This window comes from Orbicella faveolata, unplaced genomic scaffold (genome assembly GCF_042242905.1).
Source record: "Orbicella faveolata isolate gen_17 unplaced genomic scaffold, um_ofav_v1 contig_26, whole genome shotgun sequence".
Classification (NCBI taxonomy): domain Eukaryota; kingdom Metazoa; phylum Cnidaria; class Anthozoa; order Scleractinia; family Merulinidae; genus Orbicella; species Orbicella faveolata.
In genome coordinates, this window is record NW_028301554.1 from 10,660,889 (window position 1) to 10,686,655 (window position 25,767).

The 25,767-nt window shown below is 38.7% G+C and overlaps 1 protein-coding gene across 1 annotated transcript; it reads left to right on the plus strand.

Annotated features, from left to right (window-relative positions):
- Positions 1-10,795: 10,795 nt before the first annotated feature.
- Positions 10,796-12,876, plus strand: LOC110067113 (forkhead box protein D4-like). The gene is made up of 2 exons (XM_089296367.1): positions 10,796-10,933; positions 11,131-12,876. Exon 2 carries the CDS (start codon positions 11,254-11,256, stop codon positions 12,106-12,108), a length of 855 nt encoding a protein of 284 aa, XP_089152493.1. The 5' UTR covers positions 10,796-10,933; positions 11,131-11,253; the 3' UTR covers positions 12,109-12,876.
- The last annotated feature ends 12,891 nt before the right edge of the window (positions 12,877-25,767 follow it).

The following is a 25,767-nucleotide window of genomic DNA, read 5'->3' on the forward strand; positions in this document are numbered from 1 at the left end:
AATACAAAACCACACTTTTTATTGGAGAAGGTCACTTCTGGTATATTATAATATCGGAGGAATATTTTGTGGAGACATTTCATCGCCTCTTTTTAGCAGTACACGTCCAAATAAAGCTGGAGTGAATTTTTACGTACAAGAAAATGACCTCTAATTCATGAACTTACAAAACATGAATCAACATAAACAAGGTAAAAACTCGAAGGTGTACTGGAACGAAGTGAGATTGTTAAACAAATGAAAAGTAAATGTAAACTTACCCTTGACGACCTTAAAATCGACAACTCGTGTGTTAATAAATTAATTAATTCCGTACGGCTAGTTTTCTTGAATCAAGAATCAAGCCACAGGCCGCTCGTGCATTATGTGAGGAAATTGATGCTTTAAGCCTCGGTTTCATGAGATCTCGAACATGAGCACAAGCATAAGCATAAGCCGAAGACACCCACAGCACTAGAGAAGCACAAGCGCATACTATTGATGACGCACATAACACAAGCATAAGGAGAAAAAACACTTTGGTTTTTCCTATGCTTATGCTTACGCTTATGCTTACCCTTAATAAAAGGCCGGTCCTCACTTGCGACGCAAGCATAAGTATAAACATAAGCATAAGAAGCTTAAGCCTGGTTCCCACTTGTGAGATAAGCATAGCACTAGTGAGATAAGCAGGCTCCCACTTGTGAGATCAGCATAACACTAGTGAAATAAGCACAAGCATAAGCACAAGAAAAAGAAACATGTTTCTTTTTTCTTGTGCTTGCGCTTATGCTTATTTCACTAGTGTTATGCTTAAATCTCACGAGTATGAACCAGGCTTTGTGCGCTAGTGAGGACAGCCACGATATAAGCATAAGCATAAACTTTCTTCTTAAATAAAGGCTGGTTTTCACCAGAGCATAAGCACAAGCACAAGCACAAGCATAAGCATAAGCATAAGCACAAGTGAAAACAGCCGCGACATAAACATAAGCATAAGCAGAAAAATAAGAAGAATGAAACCACTTATTTGTTTTGTGCAGTTTTCACTAGTGACGCGCTCGACATAAGCATAAGCATAAGTACAAGAAAAACGAACAGTTCCGACACAAGACAAATAAGTGGGTTCGTTTTTCTTATGTTTCTGCTTATGCTTATGTTTATGTCGCGGCTGTTTTCACTTGTGCTTATGCTTATGCTTGTGCTTGTGCTTATGTTCTAGTGAAAACCAGCCTTTATTATGCTTATGCTTATGCTTATTTTCAGTGAGGACATCGTTGACATAAGCATAAAGTGCACGCTGATTGGCTGATAGTCTTACGTTTATGCTTATGTTTATGCTTATGCCAACATGTCCTCACTAGACACTATAGCGGCATAAGCATAAGCATCAGCATAAGAAGAACGCAAGGTTTTGATATTCTTATGCTTATGCTTATGCTTATGTCAATTCCAAACGCCCTGATGATAAGCATAAGCATAAACAAAAACATCGTCCGCCATCTTGGCTTACTTTATCACGGAGGTATGGAACCAAAAATAAAGTAATATTCATTATGAGCATGCCTGCGTGCTTATCCTTGAGCTGCGAGCGTCCTAAACAACACGCTTATGCTTGTGATTTATGTCGTAGTGAAAACTAGGTTTTTATTGGCATAGAGGTAGTGAGGACGCCCACAACAAAAGCTATTAAGAACGAGCTCATGGTAGTGAGGACGCGCACAACACAAATATAAGTCCAAGCACAAGCAGAACAAAACATTTTGTTCTTCAGCTGTAAGCATAAGCATAAACATCGTCCAACATCTTGTTTTGCTATATCGAGGAGGTATGGAACCGAAAATAAGAAAATCAATTTTGCCTTTAACACATGAAGCGGCCAAGCCTTAGTCGATCTTACATAAAATTTCAAGCATTCGTAGTCTTCTCACCTCGCGTGCAAGATGTCCCAGTTAGGGGGGGGGGCAGTACTCCTGACACAGGGTCTGGATAGGAGGGGGTGCCAATGTCAGTTGTCAGTTAAATTTTGGGTCATTTGTCAGTTGTCAGTTAAGTGCCTGTTAATAATTAACTGAAGACCTAAGTCTCTTCCTTAGGCACCTTCCATTCAACCAAAAATTCCTACTCCTAGCTACTTCTGATTCTTTCTCACTCAAAAACAAGTGGCTAACCTGTCAAATTATTCATTTTCTTAAGATAAGGATTACTTCTCAAAGATGCAGAGGATCTCCGAACCTGTTCAGGAGTATCCTGGTTGTACGAAGGTGCCTCAAAAACTTCCGGGAAAGTCCTGAAGCAGTTTTGATGGTATAGCAAGTTGTGCTTAGGCCATGATATAGTACTCATTAGTTCACGTGCATTTTACCGGTGCTTAAGACAATGTTCTAATTGCATTCGAAATCAAACCCCCCAAAATGAGTGATTATTTCGTTACCTATTTCAGACCTGACTGAAAAATTGATACCTCATCTCAGACCAGACCCTACCTCGAAACTGCTTCTTTTTCAGGTAAACATTTGAGCAGGGCTTTAAAATCCCGATGTCAATTACACCTCGCTTTTCAAGTACTTGTGATAATACATTGTTCGTGGCTAGTTGTGTAACCGCTTCCGGTAAAGTTAAGAAATATTTTCCCATTTGAATGACGTTACCGTGATTGATGCATTAAATGCTTAACAAACATAGCCCAAATTCAGTAAGCTAAGACCCCTTCTGTTCAAGATCGTAAAACAAGTTAGAGCGAAATTCTCATAAGAAAATCAAGACCCGCGAACGTTGGTAAGCTACAATCCACTTATGTTGATATTTACATTGTTACGTAAATTTGTGACTCTAGTGAGAGCTATTCTTAGATTTCAACCGCTCTCAAGGCTCTCTATTAGCATGAGCACATCGCATAATCATTGTGATTACTTTCTAAGTTAGAAACGCAACGATATTTAGTGATTTCTTGATGTAATTATTTCAGTTGACCGCTTTGCTTCGATTCGTATGAAAACGCCCTGAGGCCACAAGATTAGGATTAAAGACAATAAAGATTGTTCTCTAATACTGGCTTGGTGTTCTAAGGAGTTTCGTCTGCGCGTGCAAACAACCCGGGAGAACGAGATTTCAATTCTAACTTAAGAAACCGTTACAAGTCGGGAATCCTCATGCGATATAAGGCGAGATTACTGTCATTATTTTGTTAGCGAACGGGACTTTGGGCGCGATGCCCAACGAGTTTGCCAAGCAGAAAGGTCTCTGATGAGTCCCTTGGCCGGGACGAAACGAGCTGCGTAAGACTAGCCACGAACAATGTATTTTCAAGAGATGAATGGCAATGAGACTAATATCTGTGCTCTATAGCGATACCAAAAGCGCAATGACTTTCCAGGCGATATAGACACTTAAAAGACTTGTCTGGAGATGATCTCGTGATCTGTTTAAACTTCGAGCAGCGTTGCACGCTGTCGTTTTATCAGCCACCTCTCGTAATACAATTATATAGTCTACTCACTTTCTAAACTTGCAAAACCGTCGCGTACTGAATGATAATGACTGAACCCTGGACGTTTTTAACTTACCTCTAGTCTCAAGAAAATAAAGGCCTAGCTTAAAACTGGTCATGAAAAAAGTGAGGGGGTGGTCTATTTTTTTAGGCATTTAACAAAACACTTTATAACCTTGGGATATTATTATGAGCAAGAAGTTCAGCAACCTTAATATTTTCTTGGCTCGTATATTGTCAAAACTGCACCATCTTTTACAGCATCTAGGAAGCTAGCGATACTTTTATAATGTTAAGACTGTTAGGTACATCATTTCCTTGTCCGGACTTGTTGAGATTTTTTAAAATAAAAGTATAAAATAACAATTCACTTTTATTGGGGGACTGGGCACTAGTCCTAGTCCTAGGGACTGGGCACTAGTACAAAATGCACGTTTATTTTCAAAATTAATGAAAAACTTAACAAAGTCCGGGCACAAATCTTTTGTTGCTAGCCTTTTGAGCTATGTAGATGCATTCAAGTTAAAAGACTGCTGACTGCCATTTTCGCTCAAAGGTTTTTTGGAATTATTATTTTTTTGGCGGGATAAAGTCACGTGACCTAATTTGCAAATATTAGGAAAAAAATATAGATATGGCAAAGTTTGCAAACCTGTTAGTCTGAAAACGTTTTAGGCTACTGTGGTCAAAGCTTTAGAAGATAGACCATCCCCTTAATTTTTCGGTGCAAAGTGTTTTGATGTTAGTGCCTTCGCTGCAAAGTCGTTTCGGGACATGCTCTCATAGAACCGTGCTAGATAATCTTATTTCAGATGCCCTTGTTATGCTGAAGTTTACAGAAGTTTTGATTGATTTCAACTCGTTGGCCAACGTCTCGAAACGTCTTTCAACGCACCACTGAGAAGAAAGGTATTGTGGTAGCGGCCTACTTCATCCAAACGCAAATATGTCACAAAAGTAGTCAGGCACAAAGCCTCAACAGTGGCCAAAAAATTCTTGAGTATCGAAACGACCACAAAGCAATTTTGTGTGCAAGCATCAAAAAGGTGAGCGTGCGAGGTCACTTCCAATCTACTAGTGCAGGAGCGGCATTCCTAGAAACGACACTACTGATATAATTCTTAGATTCTTAACATCTAGACTAATTCTTTTTAAGTGATTTTAATTTTTACATAGAAATTTACGATGTAATTTTTGAGTGCTTTCCATTACGCCACAAATGCCGGAAATTTCGGTCGGAAGTCAAATGGAAACGTGCGTTTCCGTTTGGTCCGACCGGAATATTCGGAACCAGGTCTCTGGAGCTCGAGGTGGCCCACTTTGACCGGTCGGACCGGTCGGATCGAAATTTGCCGTTCCATTTCGACAAAACGGTTCATTGCTCTACTTCTTTTCAGTAGATTTCACTTATGTAGGGAAAGGAATGAAAATGGTACGAGCCATTCCTCTTTGTTGGCCCAGTTTGATCGGAAAATGTCGTTCCATTTTTCCTCGGGTATTCATTCCCACTGGTCTCTGACCGGTCGGTCTGGCATAATGGAAAGCACCCTTTGTCCTTATAGATATGTTTCTTATATCAACATTTTAATACTATTTATTTATTTATTTATTTATTTAGACCTGAATTTACGAAAACCTTTTCAATACTTTGCAACAAGTCACCCATATGCACTTTGATTTTAGGACTCCTAAAGGCCTTCAAATTACTCTAAGCTTTCTTCGCTTCCTGTTTACCATTTCTATAATAATAATAATAATAATACTAATACTAATACTAATACTAATAATGATAATGATGATGATGATGATGATGATGATGATAAGACATTGCCCGGATGTGAACCCTATGACTCTTTCAGTCATTATTTTCTGAATTCAGTTGCTCATAGCCGTTTTGATTAAATTTACTGTTCCTGAAAAGCCCCATTGGAAAGGTTTGCCGTTTATATGATTTGATATTAACAAAGTTTAGAAAGTTTTTTTCCACTGGATCAAGATAACGTTATACAAGAATTTGATTTCACTGCAATTTTTAAGGTGATTCCCCACATTTGTATCGCGCATCCTTACTGCGCATAATTCATGGCGTCATTAGCGCGCGCTCGTGCACGCGCATATTGAAAACATGACGGATTTGCCTTGATATTGAGCTCTGTCAGTTGAAAATGGCTCTTGCTCACCAACGAGCACGGGTACCCCAATTTTTTTTCCAGTCATTTTAATCAACTAATCATAAGCTTTGCGTGAGAAAAGACTGATCCAATTTCTATTGCTGAAAATTGAATAAATAAGAAAAATAGCAGATACACTGTGGTCTTTTCTGTTTTGCAGTCGGTAACCACGTCAAGAAATTTGGTTCAAATTTTTAATCAAGGATTTAGCTTTCTGTCTGAATCAAACTTAAAATGTTTATTTGTGTCCGACACAATGTATTGACTGTAGTTTAATGCGTGTTCTTATGAGTCTGGGCTCACAAAGATTTTACAATTCTTATAATAAGCATTAAATAATGCCAAAATGGGGCATTTTCAATGCCTCACTGCTCCTTAATGAGCATGGGCACCCCCACTTTTTATTTCAAAATTGAAGTTATCATATGACAAATATTCAGTGGACAAAGTTTGAACAAAAATCTACGCTCACTTTTATTTCAGAGGAATTACCTTAAATATAGTTATTTAGTTTAGATTAAATATAGTTATTGTTCAGACCCGATAACAGATCTTCGCAAGATCATCTAGCTGCTGTCGAGGCATGCATTCCCGATGTCCGCCCATGTTTGATTTATAACCGCCTGTTAATCAAAGATTTGAAAACTGAGTTCTTTTAATTGTTGGTTCCCGCCATCGGTTAGTAAGAGGTATGTCTTGGCTTATCCTATCCTATCGGGCCTATCTAATCTTATAACTGAACGGCTCTCCGGTAACATAACCGCTCATTTTTTTCTTCTAGCCTCGGAGGGTTTGTTTTCCAAACCAAAATATCGGGCAAATATATTTTGTAGTTTATATATGTTATTTGCCGGCTGGGAGGTCCGTATGGTGAAAAACTGTGACCGAGGGCAGCATTTTCAGCATTTTCAAGCACTATACGGACCGACCCAAAGCCGGCAAATAACATGTTTATTTTTTTTCTCCTGCAGTAAATTGGTTTTACAGATTACAGATGGGTTTGTTTACGCAACTCTTGTCACTGAATCGGCTTCCGCGCCGTCTGCTAACGATTTGCAAAAATCTCGGCAACGAGCGAGTAACTCAGATAGTAGACAACGAAAGATGTTTTAAAAAAGAGATTTTTTTTCGAAGTACTTTACGTTAGTTGCATTTATTTCACCAGTTAAGTTCTCCAAAATTGTTTTTGCGGTGTGAAATTTCGTGCGAAGTTTGAAGTTTTACTACAAAAACAATTTCTGTCAGTCGTTGCTTTTAAAATCACTTGAAATCAGACTTTTCTACCGTAAATTGAATAGCAGAAAGCGAGGAAATTCGTGAAGTGTATTCCACTAAGTTCTCCTAAATACAGCAACGATCAGAGAGGTAAACTCGACTGAAATTGACTCAAATGTTATGGCGAGAGAAACACAGGGTTACGCGCCATTACAGCGCCAAGCTACAAACAACCAAGCAAACTCTCACAACTTCAAAACACTCAATTAAATTTACTTACAGTGACTTTCCTTGCCATTTTAAAGTTAACAGAGATAAACTTGCGTTGACTAATCGTCGATGGACGTGTAAAAAAGGCAAAAGATTGACGACTACCGCCAACTTTTAGGAGCGAAATTTAGGCTGCAAAGAAAAAATCCGGCCCGTGGGCCGTATCGTAAAAAGCTGGACCGGTCACGTGCGTATGATTAGCCAATCAAATTCGAAGATTTAGGAATCCGGCCCGCTAAGATGCTTGAGAAAAAAATAAATTTTGTTATTTGATTTCTGTCTTCATCTCTCCTCCCTGGAATACGGACCAGTTTCCTGATTTTGTTTATAGATGCGGCGCTTCTCACTTGTTTGTCAATGCGGATTTGCTTTAAAATAGATATCTCATCTCACCTCATGTCACCTAGAATATAATAGATCTTGCGTCCTCTCGTGTCATGTCATCTCATTTCACCTCACTGCATCTTATCTCATCTCGTTTTATCTCATCTCATTTCATTTCTCTCGCCTCATTCATCTAATCTTACCTCATCTCATCTTATCTCATCTCATCTCATCTTATATCTCCCATCTCATCTCATCTCATCTCATCTCATCTCATCTCATCTCATCTCATCCTATCTTAGCTTCTTCTCTTTTCTCATCAGGCTTATTTAAATCTTAATTTATCTGGTCTTGAGTAATGATATCTTTGTTCGCTGCCGACGCAACACAACAGTCGTCTGGTTTGTGTTTTTTGGAATGAAGAACTTTTTGTTCCTTCAGAAAGTAAAGTAACGGATTTTTTACGAAATTTATTGCGTCAAACGAAAGCGGACAAGATGTGTGATCTAGGCAATGTTTAAAACGTCTGAATTCTTCGCGAAAAAGACGAAACTTACATGATTTTGAAGGATACATGAGGAATGCTTAAATCTTACATGACACTTCCTTTTGTATTGTCAGTGGTCGAGATTCTCAACCAGACAATTAAACGATGTGATTCTCTTATTGACGAGGAGTACAAGAAGTCAGGAATAGGCTACGGAAACATAGATACCATTAAGCGATTATCCAAACTTATCGAACAAGTTGACACGATAGCCGGGACGAAAACCTATTCCAACTTTCCAAAGTTGTCCTTGGAGGTAACTCCATAAAATATTTACCATAGCCTCGTGGTATAAGTAAACCTAACGGACTTCGTTAGAATCGTCTAGCCTCTTATCTTTTGTACATAATTTTCCTTTTGCTTTTCTATTAATTTCTCATCTTATCTCATCTCATCTTATGTGTAACATGTTATAACCAAAATAACGCCTATAAAGGTTTTTGATCGGGGCGACAGATAACACTAATATATTACCAACTGTGTTGCACCTAGATTTGACTAATATGTTTTGATCAAACAACAAGAACATTGGAGTACATTCCATAGACGACACATGGTAAATACAAAGTTATCTCAAAACAGTCGCCCAACAATCGCAGCTGAGTTTTAAAACATTAACCGGCGATTCTAGCTACAATGGTTGCGGGAAGGAAGTGTTTATTACAGAGAACGAGAGCACAGGCATTAATTGCTTAATAGATATCAAATCGAAACGAACCATCTGTTGTTTTTTTCCTTGTTGAACGGCACTCAACATAGCCACAGCAAGGAGCAAAGGGTGTAAGTTTCTAGTTTATTCACTATCTCTGCTGGATACGGCACCTAAAATTTTTAAGTATGTCAGTAGTTATTTACTTTCGAATTTCGAAATATCGACTGGACATGTGTACTGAATGATTTGTAAAATAGGGAACTAGAATAGTATCTTCTAATATCCAAAGTTACATTCCCCGAGTCAGCGAGGAACGTTTGCCGAAATAACAAAGCCGATGGTTTCGTTCGAATTTACTATCACCCATATTTTTTTGACTTATCGCGTGGTTTGGTTGATAAATATTCATCACATTTCAATAGCTTATTTGCTGTATCCTTCTGTTGAATCACTGAGGGTTTCTTAAAAGAAAAGAAAGCAAACGATACAGCTGGCAATATTACATCTGAACACACAGAATATAATACAGTAGCATCTGTTTTACCCTGTGTTCCTCTCGAGCAGAGCTACCGTAATCAATTAGCTGATACCTGATTCATTTATGGAACAATAAATACAGCTAAACTGATTATCGCTTTTGCAAATTCAAAATTCAAGCTTGTATAGAAATCGATCGAGGCATTGTTGAATGGTTTTGCAATTCAACTGTTTTGGTTGAAAAACTTGGGGACTATTCTGACTGCTAGACTATACTGCCAGATCGAAGCGAAACTTTCCTGATGTATTCTTAGTTTTCGGCAACAAAAGCCCACTTCAAACAATAGCCAACTTCGACAACTGTCAGAAAGAAACTATTCAAAGCAGCCGTAATGGACTATGATTCTCAAACAAAAATTTATTTCTTACATTTAAATGATAATCGCAAGAACGATGAGTACTTTTGAAAGAATAGTGATAATTGTGCGTAAACACCCTTGCCATTCTTTCCACCCGAAGTAAATTTAGATTAACCTTTTTTGTTATTCGAAGCCTTTGTTCCGTGGCAGAAAAGCAAGGAATAAAAAGGCTGTTAAACACCTCGCTTTCTGCGGAAAATAATTGCCACACTGAACTTGAGAAAAATTCTTCCCTTTGTACAATGGTACCTTACAAGCCGGTATTTAAAGCATTTTTACGACCTTCGTTTATGATATCTTGACAAAGCACTGCGCATCTTTATTGTTTGCTATTAAAAAGAAAAACACTGAAGCATTACAAAACCTGACCCCTGTGGTCAAATTAATCCATAAGGCCGCTTTTTACAATCGCTCCCCTGTTGGTAAAGCACTAAAGAACACCGTTGTTGGAATTTTTGTCAAAATTAATCCGTAGTTAAGGGTAAGGAAAACCAAAGCTTAGTACTATGATTTTTATCACGATTGGTTATGGTGATATCACATGACGACAGAGCACTCGAAATTGTTGAAAACGAACACAGATACACTCGTATAATTCTTTGATTGATTGATGTACGCCAAAAAAGATATTACAAATTTATGTCATAATATCAAGATATATCTGTTAATAGGCTTTTGTAAGTGTCGCGTTATAAATCACCTATAGCGTCGTATTTATATATAGTTCAAAGAAAAAAAATAATGAACAAGGTCAAGCGTTAGTAGGGAGATGGGAAAATAAATAAAGATGAACAGTACAACTGAGTGTAATTTGTTAGATTGTCGTCTTGTTCTTTACCGTTGTACAAGTTGGCATTGATTCAAACGGACAGTTTCCATGAAGTTATTAGAAAAGCACTTCAGTCGGACTGCTCTTTGTCCTTTGGACGTCCTGCTTGGTCAGGGTACACCCGTCAGCTGTCGGGGCACACACAAAGCATATAACAAATAATATTTTGGTAAAACAGCGAAACTTCGTCATAATCAAGTTATTGTTAAGTGCCTTTACTTTAGATGCTAATAAATGCTATTCAATTGGAAACAATACGTGTTGTTCTTAGTTGTTCAATACGGGCTTCCAGTCTATGTTAGCATTTGTTACACGCTCGCAATTGAAAAGAAATTGCCCCTGGGTTTTTTCAACGAATACAATCACTTTTAGGAGAGAGCAGTTATTCAACCCAGTGAACCAGCAGGCAGTTTGCACGTGTCTGCGGGAGGTAAAGATCTTGGCTGAAATTTGACGCAGATCTCGGTCCTTGACTGATTTCCTGACTACGTTCCTCTACAAAGCGCGCTTAATTAAACCTCAATCACTTTCTAAAGCTTTGTGGCGAAGTGTCAGCAAAGGTAGGCCCAATTCATTGTACTCTATTATCAAGTGGTTGTTCGAGCACAAAACACTGCATTAGCGAGGTGTGATTTATCCTGGCGCCATTTACACCTGCGTATAAGCAGTTCATCATTGTTTCTGCACATGCTTTCCATTTCTCTAGATCTGTTGAAAAGAACGTAGAATTGAGTCTGTATATTATTTTGAACTGCAGTGGGAATCTTGTATATCACCTGCAAAGAAGCTTAAGAAGACACAGAAGGTCGGTAATTCAAGAACCAAATTCATCGTCGACTAATTCGAGCAAGCTTTACCCCAAGACTTCTTCGTAATCCTGATGGATAGCTTTAGACGATTACCTCAAAACAACCTTCTGCAAACTGGATTATCCGCGCCAATGGAAACTGGTAAAGGACAATTAGCGACCGGACAGCAAGAAGTCGATGATCGTAACAGATCTGAAAACAATTTGCAGCGTGACGAGAGTGACCAAAACCAACAAGTCGATGAAATGCAGAATGAGTCCAACACGGATAACAAGAAAACGCGAACCCACCGCAAATCCAGACGAAGGCCTCCATACTCCTACATAGCACTTATTGCAATGGCGATCCAAAATTCGTCAGAGAAGAGGCTGACTCTGGATGGTATATGTAAGTTTATCAGAGACAGGTTTCCCTTCTACCGCGATACCTACCCATCGTGGAAAATCTGCATCCGCAATAACCTCTCACTGAACGACTGTTTTATCAAGACCGGAATTAAGTCCGACGAACCACTAAAGGGGAACTACTGGACACTGGATCCGGAGAGTTATAACATGTTTGAAAATGGCAGCTTTCTTCGAAGGAAGACAAGATTTAAAAGACAGGATCCCAACAGAATCGAGGCCAAGTCTGTGCCTGTTGTAGAACCGGGGAGGCACGCTTTCACTTCTCCTCTAGATCTCCACAATCGATTTGGCACAACTTCGTTGATGCCACAGTTAGGCTTTCCAAGTCTTGAACCGCACAAAGTCTCAGGGATTGCACCTTTTGGCCTTCCCTTCCAATATTACAGTCCCTCGACGTCAACAGACTCTCTGTTTGTCCACTCCCAGATACCGTTTTTGCCTTACTACCAACATCTTAACTGCACGCAATGCAATCTCTGCGAGAGTTCCAAGCACTTCCATCCTTATTTGAGGCTTTAGATTACTTACCAAGAACTGAAAAACGTTTCTACGTCTATTCCAAATAAATATTTGGAAAGTTCAATGTCAACCAGGCCCAGAATGTTACCATCTACTGCTTCTGACCTTCCTTCACCGAAAACTATAATGTTAAACTTAAGTTTCTCATAAGAATTCAAACCTGACTGATTCAGTTAAAGTGCCTAAAATTCAGAATTTTTCGAAATAAAACGCACTAATTAGGATGGGTTAAAGTCTTCTCGACAAAGGACAAGTCAAAGGAAGAGCAATGCAAATATAAACTCAGAGTAATTCGAATCAGGTTAGGAGTACAAGATTCTGCAGGTTAAATTACTACAATAAAAAAAGACATTGTATAAAGTGAAGGCGGTGTGTGCATCAACACAATGAGACATTTACACGTACTGCCGCATCGGCTAGATACGTGAAAACGATTTTTTCACAGATTACTTAAAATAGCAAGGCAAGAGTTTCTTTACAGAGAGCTCCTGAAACCTTTCTTGGCTGCTACGTTTTAATTGTTGCAACTTTCTTCTAAAACAAGATTCTTTAAAATTTTAATGCTTTGCACAGTTGCATTGTATCATCATGTCCTGAATTTACAACAGAAAAATTACATACTTCGCCTCTTGAAAATATTTTAAACTAACTAGTAATTTTTTGTATTTAATCATGATCTTGAGTAACATATATTGTGGTTTAAGTAATTGGATTGTACATAGGCTTAAAAAAATTCCATGATTATTAAAACATATGCTTAGAAATCAACAGTCTTGCTGTGGGACCCAAGTACGCACTGCACGTTTTCAATCTGTAAATTTCCTAATTTAATAGATAACGTGTTCGGAACATTTTGCTTTATTCCTTCTTTGTTGAGGTCATACTGACCTTAAGCATGTTCCATAAGGTTACGATCAGTTGGCTGATGATATGCCAGTGATGTGATAAGCTCCTATAACCAGGTGGCAATAAGTGTTTGTCACCCTCGGCTGTAATTTCGAGCCATGCGGTCGGGCTAGTCCATTGCACCCCCTGAGTTCGAAGAAGAAAAAAACCTGCCTTTTATTCTCAGCAGTACGGGAAATCGTGAGGTCTCTTCTTTTGTTTTCGTAAACAAACTCCTCTTCCATTGTCAGTAAACTTTTTGCTGTGAAAGAAAAGGAAATAACATTTAACACAGTTAAAATCCCCTTGCTTAGGAAAACAGGTCTGCTTCTACCATTGATGGTGAGCCGCCTATCGTTATTTAATGTAAGGAAATACTTTCCTGTAAGTTTGCGCCATCACAAACGCCACAAAACAGGAACTGACAAAAACGAGAGCGCTTGTTGAGTTTTTCAAAGGTGAATATAGTTTTTGCACGGTGGATGTTTGAGTTGTTTGTTGAATTTTCGTTTCACTTTTATCCCACGCATTCTGTGAAAATAACCCATGCCTTTAGGGCAAACGGATTGTGTTTGCGTTCTTCAGATGCTGTCTACGACAAGAGAAACACTACAAGTAATTGGCTTTTTTTCACGGGTGGTTTGCGATGTATAATGTCTAGTCACTGACAACACAGCGGTTGAACTTAATTTTTAATTTGAAATTCACATCCCCGCTCCAAGCGGTAATTCAGTCACATTCATAGCCACCATGTGGAATTTCCACCTACGAAGCGAATTCATTTATTTTCGAGCAAACTCCACATGCTGGGGCAGTTTTATGCCAGGCCTCAATACATACCCACTGAATGAGATTTTTATGTGTTGTTCTTTGATTTCAAGCTGGGTTGTGTATGTTTTATTCAGCGACACCGCACATGAACAGTGAACAAGGGAACAGTGTTAGCTCCTGACCTCGCGTAAATATAAATCAGCAGAACAGGCTGAACCTTTTATACATGAGATATCGTCATCTGTTAATACGTTTTTGATTTTTCTTTAAGTTTACTGATCTGGAGACAACAAATTTGGCAACTTTTTGTGATTCCATTAGCGGTTACTTGTTCAAGATTTGCTAGAGTTATCGAATAAGACAAGTCTACATAAGATAATGCCTTAAATAAAATCGTTTCTGCGACGGATGTTGAATGCATGATCAAAATTAACAAGCTTTGGCTTTCAACTAAAACCGAATACGTTGGGGGCTCTGTCCATGAAGGGAAATAAAATGCATTTTACTTGTGAATGCAGGTTAAAAGAGATGTTATGTAGAGTTTTGCCTGATCGTTCTGTCTTTTGTTCCTAAGATTCGGCCCATCCGTTCACTGACTGAAATGCGATGCCTCCTGAATCATCTTGGTGTATTGTAAAATTATTATTTCTTTCATTACCTTTATTCAGTCAATATCTACATCTGGACGCCTTCACTTAATCTGCTAATGCCATTAGCTTTTCACAAAACAATTGAAAACGTTAGGCAAATCTATAGCCAAATTAGTTCTTTGTGGAAGACCTGTAATTTTCCTCTCCTTGTCAAATCATTAACGATATTGCTTTAGTTTTCATAATGCCTGTACTTGTCGCTTTTCATTTATTGGCAGTATAGCTAGCTATTGAACTCATGGCTCATCACGAGGTCTGATATCGTTAACTTGTGCTGTTATAATATTGTTCGCCAGGTCTTATCACTCCTACGCCTAATTAACTGTTTTTCGACTCTGAACGTTATAAAATCATGGTTCTTTGAATGTCCTAAATGGATTGCATGTGAAAATGCGCTCTTGAACTTCAGGTCTTCTTAAAGTTAGCTTTCGTGAGCTTGAACAGTTGTTATGCGTTTCTTTCTAACTACCCTTTTTTGTTCGGCTTGACCGTTTACAAAAGCCTTCAATAAAATAGACTTAACGCAACGTCTTTCAACAATCAAATACGTGCCTTAGATTTTCCGCCATTGGATGAGACTGAGTTTTGTAACTGGTTATGAAGGGTTGCACAAAGTTTGTGTTGCAAGAATTAATAAATGCAAGACTCTTGTTATGTACATTTTAACTTTCTAGCTGCTGGTCCAACACTCGAGAGCATTACTTTATGAAAGTCTGACCAAAAGTTGAGTGTACAATAGTTAGGGTTTATTACATTAGTTTTTCGATTTCTGCGATGGGGGAAAACTGTTATCCAGCAGTCTTCAAGTGACAGGCAAAACAGTAGAGAGTAACGGCACATGGAACGTCTAAAACTACGAATTTACAAAGGAAGAATTGTTAATGCGGGGACAAAATATTCTAAATATTATTTACCGTGATTTTCTTACTTTCATTTCTCGTTAAGCTAATTAAAACTATTTCTTGGAAAGACGCAGTCAGGGATTCATTCGCTCGCTTTAATTGTGGACTCTTTGCGATGAAGGTCTTTCCGTTTTGGTGTCAAGAGGTTGACAAAGCAGTTCTGCGCGTTCTTACGGTTTAAAGAGAGGCTACTATTGCAATAAAGGTCATCAATTCAGTGCGTAAATGTACATCCAAGGCCGTTTTGCATCTCTCTGTTACCGAATTTTTGATACTTCACTGGCCGCGCTACATGCTCAGGTCAAATACAATTTCAAGCCGGCATTACTTATTTGCTGTGTATGTAATGTGCATGTTGTGAGAACTATAGTCGCTTCGTTGTTTGATGTAAACTGTATGTTAAATAACAACACGACTTATTGAAACGCTAAGACTCAACAGAAATTCTGTTTGTTGTCGTTTCGAGCAAAGCATCAACAAGTCCAAAAACATAATCGATCCTGGAGCGTTTGTCCAAAAAAAGCTGTAAACAGTGCGGGGGCACGCGAAGTTTGTATTACTATAGGTGACACGTGCCTGAGATAGATAACCTGCCGGAAAACTTTGTTCTGTTCAGAAATTTTTTTAAAGAGATCGAAACAAAACGCACCAGTCTCAATAGGGGTCTACTTTGTGGAAAGAACTCACTGAAATGGTTTCAATACACAACCTGCTTGTGCTGTGTTACTGATGTTGACAGCCGGCTTTACTAAACTACCCGCCAATACGTTCACTCTATCGAACGCCGCCCAACTGAAACTCAGAGCAACAGAGCAGAGGTTCTAACAGAGGTAAAGAGGCTCTATGCGAAATGAGTGAGAATATTTTGTGATTTGTGCTATTCGCGGTGGCTTACTCGTCTGCATTAGCTTTTCAAGTCATGTCGTGTCATAATCTGAAATTGTTTGTCCACAATCTCTCGAAATCTCCTAGAAGCAAGGAAAGAAGTTAAGGGTATTGCAAAGGTGACTGATGAAGTAATATCGCTGGACAGTGAATTTATCAAATTTTATAAAATAATTGAGACTACCACGAGAGCTTTGTCTGATCAATAGAATTGACAAACCAAATCAGTCCTAAATAATCTTGGATACACGAGATCTCTAAAATAAACGGTTATAAAGTAAACAACTTACAGAGGGTCCACCACTTTAAAGAATTCATGTCATAAGTAAAGCTTATGCTGTGATTCTTAATCAGCGTCGACTATTTGCCCGGCCATTGATGAACGCTGACGACAGGTGTAGCTACCGGTAAATTTATATGCGAATATCCTCTAGCTTTACGAGTAGTTCGGCGTAGTTTTTCATGGTTTTGCATTGAGCGCAATGTTGCTAGTGAACGTAGGAATGTCGTGTAAGTAGTAACAAAGGGTGTCGCAATCTACTTTGAGAGAACCATTGATTGAATCTGAAGAAGTTCAAACGCGAAATTCTTTGAAAACCGGAGCTCGGACATTCGACAATATATACACGTCTGTACCTTAGGCCGGGTTTACTGATTCTGGTTGACCATTATCTATGTTCTTGATGTTAGGTCATAAAACAAATGACAGACGGAGCAGTAAGCACCATTGATGTACTTGGGAAGCATGCAAGGCACTCAGGAAGTTAGAGTCGTCTCGGCTACCGTCGCGAGCGACTCTTACCTCTCTCGTGTTTAGTAGGCTCCAGCACGTTTCCGTAACTCCATAGTTCGCGTTACGCTGTTCATTATGCAGTAAGTATTATTTAGTAGAAGTGAAGAAACTTCAAGTGGGGACATATAAAAAAGCCCTTATCACTTTCAACGGTTGGTATAATTTCAACATATTTGACACAAATATATTTTCATTCAGCTTTTATTCGGAACCCTTATTGTACGAAAAACAGGACCAGAAACTGGTTACGAAATCAGCGTACTTGAAATATTTTGATGGCAGAAATTTTAAGCCGACTCCTTTTACCCTTGAGTAAGATGAAAGTTGTAAGCGCTTTCACTAGTTCACTTTGTACAGCCCCAAAGGGACTCAGTGGAGGTTCTGATTACAGCCGTCCGTGGGTTAGGTTGCTCAATATATCTGTGTCAGTTATTGACAAGGCGTGAGGTCAAGAGGATTGGATATTTACCAAGTTGAACAAGCTTGGTCAATAACAGATTTATCATGTGGTTTGGGAGAAAATTGTTCTTGCGGGACACAGCGGGTAGTCCCGAGCAGGCAAGACAGCGCCATCTGGCCTAATCGGGTAGCCAATCACAACGCAAGATTTGGGAGTGACCTGTATCCCGCCAGTTGTTATTGCTGATCACTTTGCCAAACTGTGAAGTTTGTAAACTTGCAAAGATTGTGTGCAGTTGTTTACTTTCATAACGTCATCTTATGAACCTGTTTTGTTGAAAATAAGCAACTTGATCGCAAAATTGAAAAAATAAATCCCTCTCTTTGACAATCGTTCCCTGATTGTTATTCTATGAAAGCAAACGCCGCACGATTTACATAACAAGCTCTTCTTGTGATATCCCAGCATGCCCTGTGGGTTTGATACGCCGCTAAACGCATAAAAATGCGGTCTGAATATTACTTAATTGTAGCCGACTTATACCACTATGTAGTAGTTAAAACACAAAAGTGAAAGAAACGCTCTTCTTTCGGCTGATGACAAATGCATAGTTTCATCAATAAAAACACAGAAAAGAAATATCATTTGCATTATCGATATATATTGAGATGACAGGAACTCAAAGAGGACGCACTGTTTCAGAAAAAGTTAAAACCAAACCCCCTACCACTAATCAGCAAGTATTTTCCGCAAAATAGCAAGAGAAAGCCACTGTTTAATGTATAATTCTTTTAAACATTCTTGGACTTCCTAAACAGGATTTCATTCTTTTTATTCAAGTCCAGTTATTGATAGTATTTGTCGCTTGTGTTTATCACTTAGTATATGTAAACACGCCAACTGTCTCGAGTCAGAGAAACATTGAACGCACTCAATTTTTCACGTTTTCTTAAGTTTCTAATGTACTATTACTAATTTTCGCGAGAACTTTATTTTCGAAAATGGAATGGGCATATTTCGCGGGACTTAAATCTCGCCATTTGGCCAAAAATATGCGTTAAAAGGAACTTTGTCTAAATACTGATATTCATCAACAAACAGTTAGTCTCATGATTTGGCACAATTGATTTTCCATAGCAATAGTTTCCAATAACAATGAATAAAGCCATATGACAAGACGAAACGGAAAAGAGTTTGACATAATCCTTTGCAACAAAGCGGAGCTATAAAGGGTACATGACGCCGTCTATTTGCGCTTACAGCTTAACGACATTGGAATTTTTTTCAAATGGATACCCGGAAGGAAGGGCTGACTCAGTCCCCTTCACAACCCCGGCAACTCCAGCTTTCTCTCATCCTTTGGCATCCTTTCCCCAACTGCTAGTCAAGTGGTTGTGACGGCTTACCATCCGTTTTGAATAAACTATTCTATAGCAGGGTATTCAATTTCGCGTGGTTAATTTTCTCGAAAACTATTTTCGCGGGACTTTAATTTCGCCATGTTGTGAAGTCTGGCGAAAATAAGTAACAATAAAGTACGAACGCAGCTGTCGCTTTTCCTGTTTCTTCTTTTGTGAAACGATTTTCGAAGCACGTTGTTTTCGGTTGAAACCTTGAGGGCAAACCATTTTTTTTTTTTCAAATTTTTACCTCAGACAAATAAGGAAAAATTTTAGAGCTCCTAAATGTTTCAGCACGTAAGATGGTCATTAAGTCGAAAATTCCACCTGTCATAGAGATGTCAAGGAAAACCGCAGACGGGCTAGCTAACTGGAATCAAAGCACTTACATATCTTCTTTTTTGTTGGGGGATCTGTTCTAAGCCTGTTGATAAAAACATAACTTAAGAGACTTTTGGAATTAGTTTTGACAGAGAATTCAGGGCCGTAGTCAAAAAATGTAATTAAGACTAGGGCAATGCCCATGAAAAAATTATGATTGAAGCAATGCCCATGGTTTAATTCTCTTCTAAGGTATTTAGGGTGAAGTTTAGGCAAGTGCCTCGGTTTTCTTGTTACTAGCTACGGTCCTGGAATTACCCTGTCAAAAGTTAACGATTGTGAGAGACGATGGATGGCCAAAAAACTGTTTCCTCTTTGCTTCTAGGCAAGCCTCTGTAGACGTTCTGCACATTTTTCCGTTCGTAATAAGATATGAATGATACTGAGAGATCATATATCTTTGAGTTAGGTTTCTTCCTGTTTGATAAACTAAAACCTCTGTCCAGAAACTCGTAGTGCGTGGTTCAGATTGAGTGAATCAAATTATTTCCGTTATGATTGAGGGTCTCCCAGGGGGGTCTTTGTTCCCTTGTTCCCTTCCAAAATTGCCCTATATTCCCATGTTCCCACACATTTTCGTTATTTGTTCCCCTTTGTAATGTTTCGAATTTTGTTCCCCTGTTCCCAAAAAATGGCTAATGTTCCCTTGTTCCCTTCGATATTTTGCCAATATTCCCTTGTTCCCCAAAACCCCTGGGAGACCCTCATGATTGTGAAGCTAACCTTGGTGGTGCACCTATTTCGAAACTAGACAAGCGAAGGGTTTTGAATGTTTCAGTTCCAATTTATTCAGTTATGAATGTTATTGAAACAGACCCAACTCCCACCCATATGGCGTGTTGAACTAATTAGCTTTTCAAATAAATTGTCGAGTTAAAGCTGTTAATAGGACAGCCACACGATGGGAGGTCTCGTCATTTAGCTTAAGCGCTCTATTGTTAACTTGCATTTTCTTTACAAAATAAAGCCCGTAAAAAAAAATAATTTGGTAAGTAGGAGGTACTCCATTCTCCTTGAGCTTTAAAAACCACGTGTACACAAATGCTTAGCCTCGGGCATGGTTCGTTTTTAGTCCTAATTTGATGGAACCTCGAAAAATGGTCTATCTCGGCAATAAACTGCTTTTATTTGCAGAAAGTTACGGGACAAGCACATCCATCATTCCAAAGTGAACGTTTGATTCAAATCAGTTTCGGTCAGTTTGCAAGGAGACGGTACCTTAAGCTGTGACAAAAGAAGATATCATTTCTCGAAAACCTGCAAAAACCTTCCAAAGCTTTCGGAAAACTTTGCGAGGTTTTCTCTGTTACAAAGGGGTAACTTTATTTGTCATGATTTGTGTAAACACTAACAAATAAAAGCCATGAAAAAATTCAAGCTATTCGTGTGACTTACACCCCACTGTTTAGACTGCAGTTTGAATGTTGTCATGTTGTATTGTGCTGTGGAGCATAAACAGTAACCACAGCGTGGCACCGTGTTAACAGCTGCAGCATCACATCCATTTGGCACAATTGTAAAATTATAGACTAGAAAATATTGAACTGGATTGGATTTGTAAAATATGGGCCGGAATTGAAGAACATGGATTTTTAAAGGATGGATTGATACTAAACATGGACTTTTAAAATTGAGTTTGAAAATATGGATTTGTATGAGAGGGGTTTTTGTTAAACATTACTTGTCAGTACACAATATCGTGTTTAACATCAGCTTTAATTTTAATGTGCCAAAACTAGTTGATTATCGAACATGATCTTTCGTAATCTATTATGTCACTCCCCAAACTTTCTCGAGAAAATTCTCACTGACCGTAGTGCGGGTTATGATTCTAATGGCCTGACTGCAACGCGTCTCTTGCGTTACTTTGCCACACTTCGACCCCGAGACGGGTCCATGAGCTCTGATTTTCTGCCGGATATCAGTTTTTGGTGTGTGTGCAAAAATGATGCAATCAACTCGAAGAAGTTTAACACTTGGATTACATTAAGGTAATTCCCCTGAAATAAAACTGTCGATAGATTTTTGTTCAAACTTTGTTCAATGAATATTTATCATATGAGAACTTAAATTATAAAATAAAAAGGAGGGGTGCTCATGCTCGTTAAGGAGTAATGAGGCATTGAAAATGTGCCATTTTGGCATCATTTAATGTTTACTACAAGAACGCATTCCAAGTTATTGTAAAATCTTTGTGAGCCCAGACTCATGAAAACACGACTTAACCTACAGTCAATACTTGTGTCGGACACAAATAAACTTTTTAAGTTTGATTTTGACAGACAGCTGAATCCTTGTTAAAATATTAGAACCAAATAGGTAATGATTAGTTACCACCATAAGTTAACACCATTTTGCTAATAATTTAACAAAGGGATCTTAAATTATCCCTTGTTGAGGGTTCACTGGAATATCTACAATTTCCTTCGTTAAAGTGCAATTATTTTCAATACTAAAGTTACTTATTTCCTAAAGTATTTTCGTGTCAAATTTCGTGAAATTCTAATGAGTGATTCTCGAGAAATAGGCGTATTTCCGAGAGTGCAATTTTTCATTCAATCGCAATTTTTTGACTTACTACGCATGCGCTGCATTTAACTGGGTTCTTTTGGTAACAAAGAAAAAGCTGAGAATTGCTGGGTTCTTTGCATCGTTACCTTTTCGGCTAACATATCTTTGTAATAAAATACTAAAGCCATCAATACACTGCGTTCAATTATAGAGAAAAATAGCACAGATAGTGTGGGTGTCGAGTAAATAAAATGATCGCTCTATTGACGGCATGTTTGTTTTTTCCAATCCTTGGGCGCGCGCTGAATTGCATCAGCAAAAGCGCGCGCGAAAAATGTGTTTGGCCACCTTAACGTTGCACGAGCGCAGATTTAATTAGGCATGCGCACATGATCGAAAATACTGAGAACTGTGTTAGAGTGCTCGAATGCTGTAAATGCTGCATAGAATCTATAGATAGCTAGTAAGAGGTTTCGGAGATTACCTGAAACGACGTTTCGAGGTTATCCTCGTAACGTCTAATTGTCTCTGCAGAATTTACAGTATTTGAGCACTCTAACATGTTTGTTAGCATTTTTTCTAACATTTATTTTGAGTAATATCTGTTTTGTGACAAGCGCGCTTCAATGGCCGATCGAGGTTGTAAATTCCGCTTTGACCCAGAATTTCTCGAACACTTTACTTAGAGCCCATGATGAAAGTTCCACGCCAGAAGTATAGAAGCGGTTTTCGTTTGATCTTGCAAATATTTTTTCGTGAGAATTCATCTTCCATTTGGCATTCCAATAATTACTCAACAAATAAGTTTGGTTCGCTTTTCCTCTTCTTGAATCGCCTCCCCGTACTCTTGAATGGCGCATTCGAACTTGTAAAATCTATTTTGGCACTTTTTAGAGTAAATGTAATATTTCACTATTATTATAAAGTTTCCATATAACGCGCGCTCTGATCGGCTGAAACAGCGTGCTTTATCAGAGAACAGAGCACGGGTTGATGACGGTAAGTTGACTTTCAAATTTTTGCTTCGGAATTTTGACAAATTTGACCCAAATTTAAACATCCCCTGTGACTCAGACAAACGCAATAGAAACGAGCTATTTGTCTGTAGTAAATATGGCTCACAGAGACCGTTGTTAGCAACAGTAGTTTTAAAACTGTACTAAACTAACAAGTTTTGCTAGATTCCCGCCAACAAAACACGTAGCGAAATAAACAAATTCTCAACTTAAACAGTGCTTCGATTAAAGACATTATATCTGTTACGAAGGCAGAAATTATACTTGAGAAGTAAAACAACGCCAGAAAACAACAATTGAACTGTCTCTGTTTATGATGAGAAGCTTTATTTTTGTAAAAATGCTCAATTGCTCAAACAACACTTACATGCAGTGTAGTAACGTTCGTTCTCCGGTCATCTCAGCGAAGTGAATCAACGAGTGGTCAGTGCAAAGCTTGCTCTGATATTTTCTTCTGTGCTCAGAGTAGAACCAGTGGGAGCCGTTTAGTCTTTCCAACTTTTATGTTAGTTCAGGCAATCTTGCTGCATGCGGCTACAAGCCGTAAATAACTGAAGCTCCTTCCAAATTCAACTCGGCATGTCGCATTTTCATCCGCAATCTTTGAGCTCCGCGTTTCGTAATTTCCACTGGAAAAGTGCACGTTTTCATGAGCCACAATACGGCCGGATTCCTCTGAACTATAAACCTTTACCTGCCTTTAGATCTGTATTTAAAAGGTAACTTAAAAGCGAACTTTGAAGGCATCGTCCTTCTCTCGAAAGTCGCTCAAACTACTCGAAAATGAAAGCTTAGATGAAGTCCAGTTTGTGACTGACAGCTGTCGCTTCATTAGCCAATCAAATTATTTGGACAATTCTAACAAGGATTGTGATTAGCTTATTTTAGCATGTTTTATCAGAGAACAGTGCACGGCTGAGGCCACTTTCGCTCATTTGGAAAATAAAGTTTGGTTTGAAAATTCAGCCGAATGCGTGGGGAAATCAGCGGATTCTTTATCATAAAATAAATAAAGAAGCCTCGACTGTGCTCTGTTCTATTGTAAAGCACTTAGGAAGCGGTAGAGCACTCAAGAAGCAGGGAAAAATACTCGACTACGACTCGTGTTTTCCCCTGCACTTCTTTCGTGCTCTACCGCTTCCTGCGTGCTTTACAACAGAACACAGCACAGTCGAGTCTTCTTTATTTGTTAAATGAAAATAAATGGTTTATTTAAGTAAAACTGTCTTTTATGTCGAACTCCCCTAAAATTGTGTCCCACTCCTGCAGTGTTTCAATATAAATACCATTGTCTTTAAGCCAGGATAAGACATGTTTCCAGAATTCAGAAGGTATTTTGCAGGAAAAAAGTAAATGCTCGATGGCCGATTCTGCTGTTTCCTGACAAAAGGTGCAACTAGGAGAGGTAACTAAGCCAAAACGATGAAGTTTTTTGTTTGTATAGACAATGCAGTTTAAGATTTTGTATTGAAACTCCCTAGTCTTCGATTCCAGAGTTGAACAGAAGGGTAAAGAGTTAACCTTATCCCACTACTCCACGTTTACATCAGGGTATTTATGTGTTATTTTTCTTTTCTTCTTGGGCGGGATTTGTTTCTTTCCCAAAAATATTTCATAACTTTGTTTAGAGATGTCGAGGATTGGAACTGATCATGAGTTTCAGTTTCCTAGTCTAATTTTGGGATCATTTGGAATCTCTTCAATCAGCTGGCGACGGATCAGTAAAAGATTTAGCAAAGGCACGATATTCAGCGGGAAAGAAATCGATAAGGCTCACTAAAAAGAAATTTTATTCAGGAGATAGAGGTGAAGCGCTGTACACGTTAAAACGAGCAGAGAGTTTTGCCTAGACGACAGCGTCATCTATCTTAAGAAATCCTAACTTACATAGACATTTTGTCAACGCAAAGGAACCTATTGTTCCAAATAAATTCATTAATCACCTCGTAAGAAGTCTAAGAAGAGCAGGCGTTTTACCGTTTAGTTCGGACCAAGCATCTAGACATTCCTTGTAGTAAGCTGGTGAGGAGATTTTGCTTTCGTTAAACCAATATATTTCTCTATTTTGCTCTTGACCATTTCAAGGTCACATGAAAATTCAAAATTTTGTTCGATGAATAACTGACATTCTTTGATCTCTTGCTGTTTGCACAGTTCAATGTCAAAAGATCTTGATATAGTTTTTGACAGGCACGTTATAAGCAATAGTCAGCAGAGTGGATTACAATTTACGGAGTGATCGCTCACCACTTATAAACGTTACATGAGGCAGTTTCCGCGTATCTCTTTAGCGACGCGAATTCAAAGTTTAGCTTCGCTTCCTATGTGCTTTTTGTTGAATATTACAAGCTTTATATGGCAGAAAGCATAATGTCAAAAGCGAAAAAAGTAAAGAAACGCGTTCAGTAGCAGCAGGCGAGTTTAAAACACCAGAACTCTTTTTACTTTCGAAAACATCAGAACTGTTGGTACAAAGCATTTCATTCATGTTAGTTTACAATATAAGGCCACAGCAGACAATGGGTGTGACGAATGATTTCTCCACCAATTGGAAGTTATTTTGACGATCGTGGCAATATTATGTCACCGAGGTAAACAAGAAATATGAAGGGTAGTGCATTGTATAGCGTTTCGCGCTCTGCAAAAAAATTTTTTGGTTTACATATAACATTGATTCCTAGTGCGTTCAGTGATTCCTCACATTTGTATTGCGCATCCTTACTGCGCATAATTTATGGCGTCAGTAGCGCGCGCTCGTGCACGCGCACATTAAAATCATGGCGGATTTGCCTTGATACACAGGGAGCCCTCAGATCCGTTTAGAACATGAATAAAAGATGAACCTACCTTTATCGCGCGTGTTTTGTGTTTTGTGGCGGCCATTTTGAATTTTTAATACGCGCGTGGTGTGCTAGTGCGAGGTCTGGAGCCGAAATTACGGAAGTCTGGGACGGGCGGGAAAATTCGCAAATTCTCGGGGGTAGCCGATCGCTCACCGAGGATAATAAAGTGACAAGGGATGAAACTTCTGACTAGCTTTCGTCGTATGTCTCTGTCAGTTGGGG

What these genes read in the sequence shown, in the direction of transcription:
- LOC110067113 (XM_089296367.1), top strand. Translation starts at nt 11,254, where the DNA reads ATGGATAGCTTTAGACGATTACCTCAAAACAACCTTCTGCAAACTGGA.